The sequence below is a fragment of the Drosophila navojoa genome, chromosome 3 (assembly GCF_054131105.1).
Source record: "Drosophila navojoa isolate 15081-1374.11 chromosome 3, UAZ_NAV_1.0, whole genome shotgun sequence".
In the NCBI taxonomy this organism is placed as follows: Eukaryota; Metazoa; Arthropoda; class Insecta; order Diptera; family Drosophilidae; genus Drosophila; species Drosophila navojoa.
Window position 1 is genome coordinate 8191831 of NC_142891.1, and position 12376 is coordinate 8204206.

Here is a 12376-nt window from a genome sequence, read left to right on the forward strand (position 1 = left end):
ATCGTAATTGTAAAATTCCAAAAATAATTATATTTTGTTTTAAAACCTTGCGTAAATTGTATCAAATACTGAAATTAAAGAAGAAAACTACAATAATGTTAAAACTATAATGAAAACAGTGTTTTATTTAAAATTATAAAGGTCTAAGGATCTTTGGAGACTGTCAAAATGTCACCCCAGAGCAGGGGCTGTCACATGAAAATAATATACCTTTCTGACATGCATACTATTAAAGCATTCGTCGCTCATCAATAAAATCAGATATTAGACCTATGATAGATCGCAGTATTATAAGATCTGTCGAATGTTGTTATACATTTTAACTCTATATATATTTATTATTTTAGAAAGGTACACCACTGAATATAAATATATATGCATGTATGTATATAGATTTGTGCATTTCAAAAAACATAATTCAATAAATAGAATATATATATAATAATATAAATATGCATTTACATATATGTATATATAGATATGCTAAAAACGATTAAAAGTATTGCATTGAACTTACGAAAAGGGGCAAAACTATTTGGATTTCATGGTAGTTAAGGATTTGCGCGGCGCTGATTGTCGCTGACGCGCCAGGAATGTCTGACCCGAACCCATTAATAAAGCTAATTTCGATTCTACAGCATCGCGATGAGCATTAACGCCCAGTCTATAATAGGCGCTAGTCATTAGCTGCTCCTCCATGGTGCTCATTTTGGTTTTCGACTCCTCCTCAATGACATCGATGCTCTTCTCCAAAATGCTTGCCTCCAGGCCTACGAAATACAAAATAAATAGAGGATTATTATATATAGTTTATATATATATATCCATATAAACCAACCACTAGCGATCCGCGGTTCAATAGTCTTGATCACTTCCTTCGCCTTCTCAAGGCATTTGCGATACTTGACTTCATAGGCCATCAATTCCTGCTCCCGCGTACTCAAAGTTGATTCCAGCTGCGTTATTTTGCACTGCATTGCGGAGTTTTGTGTGCTTGATTCCTCGATTTGCAGGGCTACCCATAGACAAGGAAATCTTGTTAATAGTACATATATTCTGTATATCTATTTGTACACCTTACTCTTTTGTTCATTGAGCTCCATTAGCTGCTTGATTTGTTTGCTTAATTCGTTTCTGTGGTGTTAAGATTATGAAATTTGGTTTATAGCTTATACAATTGTTTGATTGTATTACTCACTCTTTTAATATGGGATCGTCACTCTGTGAGGCATGCGTTAGGGAGAGTATGCGCTCATTGGCTGCCTTCATTTGCTCCCGCAAATGCTCGCAACGTTTGTTTGCATCATCCAGCAGTTGCTATCGGGGAAATGTGGGTACTCAATTAGAAATGATTGTATAAATTGTTTCTATAAAGCTAAGAGACTATGACAAACATGAGCGTCACTGTTAAGGTCTTATATATGTTCACTCTTTGCCATTCATTCATAATATGTTTCTTATACTCTTCTACTAAACTTTACGCTTACACAATCTCATTCTCCATCTTACAACTTCTTATACTCTTCTAATCCCCTGTCCAACTCACCGCCAAAGCCGTTTGACCGCCTTGACCCTCACGCAACGCCTTGTTCTCTGCCTCCAGACGTTGGATTTTGTCCACCATAGCCGCCGGCTGTAGCTCTCGTGACACTGTGTTGCCCGTCAAGCTGCCCGAGTTTGTTGAGAGCTGTCCACACTTTAGCTCATCGAACGCCTCTCGCAAATTATCCCGCTCTTTGAGCAAACTGTCCTTCTCACGTTGCAGTGCCAATACTTTGCTCTCCAAGTTCTTATTGTCGAACTCGAGCTTCACATTTTTGCTGCTCTCATTGTCAAGTTTGGTGTGCAAGTCTTGAATTTCTTTCTTGAAGAGCTCAATTTGACCCTTTGTGTTGGCATAGCGTTTGGCATCCTCTTCGAATTGAGCATTCTGCTGCACATAGTCGGCGCTGCGCTCTTCAAGCATTTTCACATGCTTCTTCAAATCGTTGTACTCCTCGAGCTTCTTCTTGTAGGTCTCCAGTTGCGCCTCGCATACCTTTAGCTTTTCCGTGGACTCACGCAGCACGTCCACCTCGTCTTTGAGAGAAGTCAGCTCTGCGGTGGTTTTCTATGAGTAAATAGAAGTCATTAATTATCAAATATATTTTACATATATTTTAGTCTATTCCACCATTAGCTCATCAATGCGCTGCTGCATATGCAGTATGTCCGCCTCCTGCTGCTGTGCTTTGATTTTCAAGTCTTCACGCGCGCCCTCCGACTGCAGCAGTTCTTCTTTGACCAACTCCAATTGACGTCTGAATGAAAGTTGTGATAATTGAAAAAATTGTACTTTTATAAATGTAAATTCTATGTCGGACAAAGTCACCTCAGCTCATTATAGCGCACAGAGCCTGCCTGTATGGGGCCTAGGGAAACGCCATCGTCCCCAATTGTATTGAGCTCCAGGCGTGCGAATTCCTGTTGAATCTTTTGCAACTCCTGCTGTAAATTATTTTTCTCATCAATTAGGAGCAGCATTTTCTTTTCAGTTTCGAAACATTTTTGGGCCATGGCATCACGTTCCTCCTGTGCTTTAGTATTGCCTTCGAGCATGTTGCTCAAAGAGTTGCGCGACATGGAGCTAACTACGCCGCCCCCTTCGACGCTCTGACGTGTCGATGATTCGAGCTCTTGCAGTGCTCGCATTATATTCGCCTGCAGCTCCTCCTCAAGGCACATTATCTCACATATATACGACTGTTTCTTGGCACAGTTGACGGCACAGCCCAACACCAGCTGTAGCAGGCGCTCCAATTCCGTTAGATCGCACTTCTCTGCTATAGCCTGAACATCCGGCTTGACAAAGTCGGGTTGGAGAGTGTAATTCAAAACATCACTATAGTATTCATAGACGCCCTCAACAACCTTCTTCAGATTGCTCATACGAAGACGCCAATTGCTGCCGACTGCGCTCGATTTGATTTTCGACAGCCACGAATTGGTGAATGATTCAGGTGCAAATTGATTAAGAGCTTGAGCTAATGCAACGCCGTCGGACAGCTCCTCGGCATTTGCGTGCGGTGCATTTAGATTGAGTGTTTTGAACCACTCCAATAGACTGTAATACGTTCCGTTCTGTGCAGACATCGTGTACAATGAACAATTATGATAAAAATGAAACAGAAATTAGAAATTTTCACAGAAAAAATAACACAGCTGTTGCTGCGTAAACAAAACAGCTGCACTGACGATAGCGGTGACAAAAATATCGATATGCTATCGAGAAGTCGATAAGTGTATATTGCATTTAACAACGGGACTCCCGTACTTGATTAAATATCGTTTTGAAGTTAACAAATTAAAGATAACTGTCATTTCAATCTACTGCACATTAAAATTTATTATTTCCCTAATTATTTATTATGTTAAAGTCTATAGCAGCCATTGTGCCATTATTGCTGGCGCTATTTATACACTGTTCCACCAGTTTGAGTTTATCATCGTGTTCTCTTATTTTATCGATTGGCGTCCAGCTTAAATCGTATTCCAGCCTATAGCTGCCCTTGAAGGTTTGATCTGCTGGATGATTCCATTCCTGCAATACATGATATATACATAAAGAATGCCTGTAAATGTATTTGTAAGTATTTACCTCTGGTGACAACATGCTAAAATAGTTCTGTCCTGTGGATCTTTGATAAAGGTGATAAATATGACCAGGTCTCTTAGTGAAATTGCAGGCAGCGCTGTGCAGGGCTTGACTCTCATTGGACTCTTTCAATATGTTCATTGCCTGCGCTTGCAGCATTTTAATCTAAAACATAAATTCTTAATTATAGTTATATATAGCATTTTCTCTATATTTCTGTTACCTGATCGAGAATAACAACCAATTTTTGGTGTGTACTATTTTTCAGCTGCTTATCCGCCGATTGTATTTGCTGTGCAAGATTTATTATGTCTGTTTCATCATGCATAGACACACGCAGCGGATCCAGCTGAAATTGTGGGTTGCGCTCTACCAATTGAGCTGTGTTTAATGAGAAATAAGATTACTTCGTAAAATCTACTCTTATCAATGAAATACACACACACAAACATGAACACCTCATTCATTTCTATTTACTTCTATTATAATGGTATTTTCCTTACCCTTCTTTATTGATGTCTCATAAGTTAACTGCGTATCCATTGTGCAACTTCTTTTCATTACACAAACAGTAAATAATGTTTAAAAGGGAAATTGCCAAATTCGGAAAGATAGGACGTGTTTACAACCAAATTTACGCAAACAAATAATAACATGTGTTCTATGCGATATCTATCGATTGGTCTATTGCAGTAGTCGATACGCGCTATTGATCAAAATATTTGATTTTTCGCTATACAGTGGTGTCTTGAAAATTAGGACACCTCGGTTTTATGAATTTTTTTAGAAATTTAAAAACATGCAATTTCATTACAAAATATATTTATTTATTTTATTTTATTATCATTTTTTTTTTACAACTTTTTGCTTATTTTTGTATTATTAACTAATTAAGTATATGCTTTTCCATGAAAATATAAAAATAAATGATTTCACAAACATTTCTAAACATTTAAGTTGCTCAAGTTACTTTAAGTACAGAACAATTATGAACATTTATATAGGCACATAAAAACTATATAGTTTATAACTATAGGTTGGCTAGATATAAAAACAATTATTGTTTCAGGTCTTCGGGCTTTTCTTTCTTGCTGTTTTCATAGGTCTGATAAAAATATAAATATTATATGAAGTCCAAAACGAAAGTATTTAATTCTTTACCTGTTGTGCAATTTTTAGTAATTGTTCAAATGTTGTTTTGCCCGTCTGCATGACCATGTCGTAAAATACCTTGCTCTCCGACTTTGTCAAGAGCTCAAAAGGCGAACCGACCTCCACAACATGTCCAGCATCTAGGACCAAAACCTTATCCAAATCCATAATAGTGTGCAGCCTGTGGGCTATGGTAAGTACAGTGCAGTCCTTGAACTTGCTTCTAATGGTGGTCTGAATCAATGCATCCGTCTGCGGATCCACATTGGCGGTGGCCTCATCCATGACCAGTATACGATTCTCGCGGAGAATAGCTCGAGCCAGGCAAATCAATTGACGTTGACCCACGCTGAAATTGGAGCCACCTTCGGAAACGTTGCTCAGCAAACCCATTGGCAACTCGCTGATCTCCTGCTTGAGATGTACCTGAATATTAAAATTAGTTAATATTTATATACATAATCTAATGTTCCATCATGCGTACCTCTTCCAGAGCTTGCCACAGCTTGGAGTCCTCATACTGCTCAAAGGGATCCAAATTATAGCGTATTGTGCCAGAGAACAAGACTGGCTCCTGTGGTATAATCGAGATCTTGCTGCGCAGATCGTGCAGACCCTTCTCCTCCGTGTCCCGCCCATCGATCACTATGGAACCATCGTTGTACGACAGCCGGAACAATGCGTTAATCAGTGAGGATTTGCCTGCGCCCGTGCGACCCACAATGCCAACCTTTTCGCGTGGCTCAATGATGAAATTCAATGACTTGAGTATATACGGAGCTTGAGGATCGGGCGCATAACGCAAACTCAAGTCGTCGGCCACAATTTGACCAGCTGCTGGCCAACTGGCCGGCGGTTTCTTCTCTCCCACCGCATTAAATTCTCCCTCAGCTTTTAGGCTTCGATACTCAATCACTCGCTCCACCGAGGTCATCGAGTTCTCCAGTTCGGCCGACTGTCGCATGCCCCACTGCACCATGCCAGTCATGGACATGGCCTGTGTTATGGCCAGGCCAATTTGTCCCGGATTCTCGGGCGGATTGACAAAGTTGTTGAGAATTATAATCAAAACGTAAATCACGCAGAATAAATCCAAATAGTAGCCAAAGGCTCGGCTGGTGGAGAGGAATGTGTAATAACCAATGGAATGTTTGTCCTGGTAGTCATCGTACTCGGCTATCAGCATTCGCTGAGCACGCATCGCTCGTATGGTGGGCAGTCCATTCAAAGTGGCACCAAAGTGCGAATACATCGGCGAACGAGCCACCGCCTCCAGACGCTTCACATCCCGGGATGTGCTCAGATAGAAATTGCGCAGATAGTAAAAGGAGAGCAGCATGGCCAGCGTGTTGATCAGATACCACGGATTCGTAACACATAGCACCGTTATAATTCCAGCCAGCGTAAGGAATACCTGGATGCAGTCCAGCATGACAAGGGGCAGCACCTCATCCACCTGACCCATGTCCATGGCGAAGCGATTCAGTATGCGACCCGACGGATTCGTATTGAAGAAATACATGGCTACTCGCGTAATGCTACGGAACATGGAGTTGTGCAACTGCGTGGACGAGTGCATTGCCATGTTGAAGAAGAGAAGCGTACGCATTAGAGCGAATATGATCAGCGTAATATTGATGGCCGCAAAGTAGTAGATGTCCGAGGACGAGGACGAGGACGAGGACGAGCTGTTCTTTACCCTGCAAATAAATATAAATATGTAATTACATATGTATGTATGTATGTATATAACAGATAAGTTGATAATACAAATTCAAATTAACAATTCTGTTAGTTAACAGTTACTAAAATTATTTAAAGGCGGGCTAACAAATAACATTAGATAGAGCATATGTACATATGTAATAAATATGTATGTATGTGAGGCTAAATTGATATGATCAGAAAGCCGCATTGCTCAGGAATAATTTATCTTCAAAGTATTTTCTCTAAACATTTCCTCCAAGAATTTCTTCCAGCTTTTTTCTCTGAGTATTTCCCCTAGGCATTTTCTGCTAGAATTCCTTCTAAGTCTTTCCTCCAAGTATTTCCCATAATAATTACTTCATAGTGTTGCCTGTAAGCATTTCTTCCAAGTCCTTAATGAACGAAGATTAAATGCTTACACTTCACTCCACTTGACACTTGCACAGCTGAACCCCACTGCACTTGGGCGACTGAAGAAATGCTGCAGCCGCTGCCCTTTATATAGGGCCACTTTCACTCAATCACCGAATTACGCTCGAATGGTGAGGCCGACGCCAGGTAGAGATCGTTGCCATCGAACTTTTATTGACCAATAGGAATCCTCTCTGCTGCTGCTAGCAGTCTGGCTTCGTTCTCTCTATATATATCGAGAATACTGCAGCATATATGGACAATTTATATGATCCTCTGTAGTTCTTCTTCCTTTGATTTTGTTTGTCACACTGAGAGGCAGACAGAGAGACAGAAGGACTGTGAGATAAAGAGAACGAAGCCAGACTGCTAGCAGCAGCAGAGAGGGTTCCTATTGGGCAATAAAAGTTCGATTGCAACGATCTCTACCTGACGTCGGACTCAACTATAGAGCGTAATTCGGTGATTGAGTGAAAGTGGCCCTATATAAAGGGCAGCGGCTGCAGCATTTCTTCAGTCGCCCAAGTGCGGTGCAGTGAAGTGTAAATATTTAATTATCGTTCATTAAGGACTTGAACGAAATACTTAGAGGCAACACTAAGAAGTAATTATTATTGGAAATACTTCGAGGAAACACCTAGAAGGAACTCTTGCAGGAAATGCTTAGGGAAAATACTCAAGGGAAAAGCTAGAAGAAATTTTTGGAACAAATGTTTAGAGAAAATAATTAAACTATAAATTATTCCCGAGCAATGCGGCTTTCTGATCATCTTAATTTAGCCTCACATATTTATTCCACTAGCACACAACAGATTACATATGTATATTAAGTGCTGTCATTTAGTTTAAGTGAAATATAACATACATACATATATTTTGCTAATTAAATAAATTAGTACTTGTCTGTATATCGAAATTATTATTGACTAGTCAGTTAAAATTGAAGTTCTTCCTCATTTCTAATAAGAATTTGATGAGGCACTATTACTCACCAGTAGGAGAGGAAGTAATCGCCCCAGGATGCCATCACTTGTGTGCCCAGACATAAAAAGACCACGAACAGAAACATCAAGCAGCCGCAGCCGGCAGCGAAGTATTTTTGATACATTCCCAGGCCAATTTTGTCGGACGAGCGGGATTCCTGAACTTCCTTTGGGCGCTCCTTTGCTGCCATCAACGAATCGTTCGCACTGGAGTCCATGGTGGAGAGGCTGGTGCGGCTCTCGACGCTATTCTGGCGTGAGTACGAGTTCGAGATTTCGTTGGCATCACCTGCACCAGCTGAGTCCACGTCCGCCTCCGCCTGCTGCTCCTCTTCGTTCTCCTCGGGCTCACGCTGTGCCAGCAGCTGGGCAAAGTCCTGTCCGCTCTTGAGCATGTGCTCATAGGTGCCTATGTCCAAAACGCGGCCCTTGTCCATGATCACAATCAGATCGGCGTGCTCCAAGAACTGCAGCTGATGCGTGACCAGGATGACGAGCTTCTTGCGCAGAAACTCTCGCATGCATTTCTCGAACAGATGTCGCCCCACGTGCGTGTCCACAGCACTTAGCGGATCGTCGAGCAGATAAACATCGGCCTTGCGATAGACAGCGCGTGCGAGGCTAATGCGCGCCTTTTGTCCGCCAGAGAGCGAGACTCCCCGTTCCCCCACAAGGGTCTTGTCGCCCTGATCCAACAGCTCAAAGTCTCGCTCCAGTGCACACATCTTGACCACCGTTCGATAACGCTGCCTATCCAGCGGCTGGCCAAAGAGTATATTGTCGCGCACGCTGGCACAGAATAGCCACGGCTCCTGTGATGCATAGGAGCAGCGTCCGTTCAGCTTCACCTCGCCCGCCTCCGCGGGCAGCTCACCGAGAATGGCCTGGATGAGACCGGATTTGCCGGCGCCCACTGGTCCAATGACAGCGACCAACTGCTGGCTCCTCAGTTCCAAATTGATGTCATCCAAAATGGGCTCCCCATGCTGCGTATCCCAACGTGCTCTCAGCTGCTTGATCTCAACACCAATATCCGAGCTCAACTGTTGCTGATTGCCATTCGCTAGTAGTTTCTTGCTCTCCGCCGCCTTTTCCTCCTCCGGCTCCTCCTCCAACATGCCCACATCTGTCTCATCGCGCATCATAAAGACTGTTATGCGGCGCAACGAGACCAACAGCTCCGCCACTTGAGACATGCCACTGGGAAAGAATTTGCTCATGGTCCGTCGCAGGACATTATAAAAGGCCGTCACACAAAATGCCTGCTCCGCCGTGACCTGACCTCCGGAAAGCACATAGGCCAGCAGGCTGGCAAAGATGGCCAGGCGTCCCAGGGTTATCTCAAACGACAATAGGATGCCGCGAATATAGTTCACCTTGCGTATGACATTCATTTCGCTGACTCGCGCTTTGGCGATCATCTGCTCAAACGGCTGCTCCCAGGCGTACATCTTGATCGCCTGGATGCCGGCTATGATCTCGTTCATCATTCGGACACGTCGATCCGTGCGCAGCGCTGTGCGCAGGCGCAACGTCGAGGTCAACCGGCTCAGGTACGTTTGCAGCGGCACATAGAGCAAAAGTATGGCAATGCCATAGAAGGCGGCGACGCCGATCTGCGCATATAGGAAGTACGAGGCGATCAACAGCTCCAGTGGACCGAGCCACAGGAAGTGCATGTGGATCAGGGCACGATCAAAGCGACCCAAGTCATTGGACACCAGATTCACAACCTGTCCCGTTGTTGTGCCTCCCAGAGCCGTACGGCTCAGCCGCAAGCCCTTCCGATAGATGGCGCTGCTGACGGCCACTCTCATCTTCATCGCCAGATGCATCATGTGCATCATAAACGGATGGAACAGCAGCACGCTGAACACAGTGCAGGACACCAGTCCAAGGCCATAGAGCTGGGCCTTAAGACTGCTGCCATTCCCATATAAGGTAAACTCGTTTATAAGACCGGCCAGCAGCAATGGAATGGTACCTCTGCAAAAGAAAAACGAAATATATGTGAATGCTTGGGGGGAGAATAGCTGATTAGAAGATAGCTTAGAACTAGAAGGAAAATCTAAGGGGAGATGGAATCCAGCATATCATTATTGATAATAGAAGTAACTGACTAGAAGAAATCCAATAAACTTATGAAGGAGATTTTTATTCATATACAGTAAAACTGTAGACTATAGAGATTACAGGAAAGCAGTATTACTCTATAAAATGATTAATAGGACTTATAGCAAATCGTCCTACTTATTCGAAATCCATTTTCTGATTTTGGCATACCAGATAATTCATTTTCCATTAGTGGACGTATCTAGCCATCTAAACACTCAGACAAGGCCTATACTTATGTATGTATATCCAAAACGGCGCCTATCAATGCCTGTTAGCGGAATGAAAATATGCGTATTATGCAGTCAGTGACGTGCGAGCGCAAAGTGCTTACTTTTTATAGTCGAGGTCTTAAGTATATCTTCCGAATGACTGACAGATTTATGATATGTGAATGAGACACCAAATTTGAGGCCTTAGCGCGTCTCGTCATTGAGATATGCTCAAAACACCGCCTTAACAAACCAAACCTATTAATTAGACAAACTTATCTGCTTAGATTATTTCCCAGGTCTATTCCGGCTACCGCACGCAGTAGTACGACGGCTAACTCTAGTCCTTATCTATAATATTATTAATGGGTATACAAATACTACAACCTCATTAATCGAACACTTACCTCAGGCCCAGCTCTAAAACTAATATTACAATGCCCGATATGATCAGCTCCCATCCAAATACCTTGAGCACCACTCGTAACATGCTCGGCTTCTTGGCACCCTTTTTACCTTGCGCCTTGAAATCGGCTTCCCAGGTTCGGTAAAGCTTCTCGCCCAATTTTTCAGCTTTATGCTCACTGAGCACATCATATAGATCGTTGGGCTCCAACTTCTTTTTGCGTCCCTTGAATAAAATGGGTAGCGCAAAGCTGTAAAGATACAAAAATCTGGTAGTGAGTGACGATAAGTCCAAATAAGTCGAGCATGACTTATAGATACCCTGCAAAATATTATAGGTAATTTTACATATATGTATGTATATGTATAAAAAGTTAACAAAAAAAGAGATGTAAACTCCTTTGTATTTAAATTGCAAGAATAAATTTCGCTTTTATATATTTCTTAAATAATTATATGTTTCCTTACTTATTTTCGACATAATAAATCTGTTTATTATAATTTTTTGAAATTTTTCAAATATGAAAATTGAATAAAGTTTATAAATGAATTAAAATAAAATAAATAATCAATCTTACATTAATACATTAATTTTATTTTATTTATCTTTTTCATAATTTTTTAAATAACCAAATTGAACATCAAAAATTTGATCACGCACATGTTGTATGATTGCAGGTGATATACAAATAATAATCATTATTATCTTATCACACAAAATAGATAGTGCACTTGACAGTTAATAAAAAGATCCAGCTTGTAAAAAAAAAACATTGCATTGTAACGATAAAATATTACAAATAATAAATATTACAACACATTTATTCAAATGTAATTTATAAAACCAATTAGATTCTAATTGGGAAGCTTATATTGCAAGGCTGTCTCAGCTTACCAGAACATAACGGCAGAGAGACAGTTAGCCGTCTCTCGCGGATTGGGCGCCAGCTTATCAGCTGCCATTTCTAAACAGTTCCAATATCTGAGTAATTGAAAAAAAAAAAAATAAATAAATAAAAAATAAACACAATTTTTGCTTTATTTACAGTTACTTGTTTACACGATTTCCAATAAGCAAATCAATTGGAGTTTAGTAGGAATTCATGCGACACTGAAATAAGCATTGTAATTGAACACTTTTTGCACTATGGCCTCAAATATCGAACCGACAGCCAATTTTAAAGAATTATAAACGTTTCCAAACGTTTTCATACGTTTTGATGCACTGTTATCATCAGTTATTACAGCTATGGATGCTAATAAGCCATTTCGTCACAGCTAAGGAACACAGCATACGCGCGCAGCATACACTCAGGCATACACACACACACACACACACACACGGATGCACGCAATTAGACGCCTCCTTTTATGCAATGGCGCGTTTTTATCACTAGAATTTGCGCGTAAATATTTAGCAAAAATATACAACAATAAAAACTTTCCATTCAATAAATAAAATGTTTGTATTCACACGCATGCAAGTTTTCCGCTCGCTGCTCAAAGCACAACTGAAACTAATTTAGTCTCTTGGAATTTTAATTAACAGCTGTTCTAACAGCTGATGCCGGCACAGTTAACAGTGCTGCCACACAGTTACAAAATTTACATATATATTCTGTGAACATTAGAGTGGACCTTGTTAATATAATTTTAGATATATTAAGTGATTTCAAAATTGAATTAGTAAGTAAATTAAAGTAAAAGGAAAGTACTTTTGTAATGCAAAAAAATTATATTTATCTATATTAAAACATATA

The 12376-nt window shown here is 41.0% G+C and overlaps 3 protein-coding genes across 4 annotated transcripts; all 3 read right to left on the minus strand.

Annotated features, from left to right (window-relative positions):
• Positions 1–4: 4 nt before the first annotated feature.
• On the minus strand, positions 5–3285 carry hook (hook microtubule tethering protein). Its single transcript, XM_030386839.2, has 7 exons — positions 2372–3285; positions 2174–2300; positions 1547–2110; positions 1199–1317; positions 1082–1134; positions 839–1015; positions 5–770 (listed from the first exon to the last, which is right to left on the minus strand). Exons 1-7 carry the CDS (start codon positions 3130–3132, stop codon positions 532–534), a joined length of 2040 nt encoding a protein of 679 aa, XP_030242699.1. The 5' UTR covers positions 3133–3285; the 3' UTR covers positions 5–531.
• A 74-nt stretch (positions 3286–3359) lies between these two features.
• Positions 3360–4317, minus strand: LOC115563585 (uncharacterized protein C1orf50 homolog). The gene is made up of 4 exons (XM_030386841.2): positions 4138–4317; positions 3858–4015; positions 3638–3799; positions 3360–3580 (listed from the first exon to the last, which is right to left on the minus strand). Exons 1-4 carry the CDS (start codon positions 4193–4195, stop codon positions 3395–3397), a joined length of 564 nt encoding a protein of 187 aa, XP_030242701.1. The 5' UTR covers positions 4196–4317; the 3' UTR covers positions 3360–3394.
• A 203-nt stretch (positions 4318–4520) lies between these two features.
• LOC115563582 (putative multidrug resistance-associated protein lethal(2)03659) lies at positions 4521–12181 on the minus strand. Of its 2 annotated transcripts, none has more exons than XM_089258684.1 (7): positions 12062–12181; positions 11512–11598; positions 10619–10867; positions 7897–9873; positions 5271–6474; positions 4796–5212; positions 4521–4739 (listed from the first exon to the last, which is right to left on the minus strand). In XM_089258684.1, exons 2-7 carry the CDS (start codon positions 11577–11579, stop codon positions 4692–4694), a joined length of 3963 nt encoding a protein of 1320 aa, XP_089114810.1. In that variant the 5' UTR covers positions 11580–11598; positions 12062–12181; the 3' UTR covers positions 4521–4691. The 2 variants fall into 2 exon arrangements, with proteins under 2 accessions (XP_089114810.1, XP_030242696.1); XM_030386836.2 differs by having other exon boundaries at positions 5271–6486.
• Positions 12182–12376: the final 195 nt, after the last annotated feature.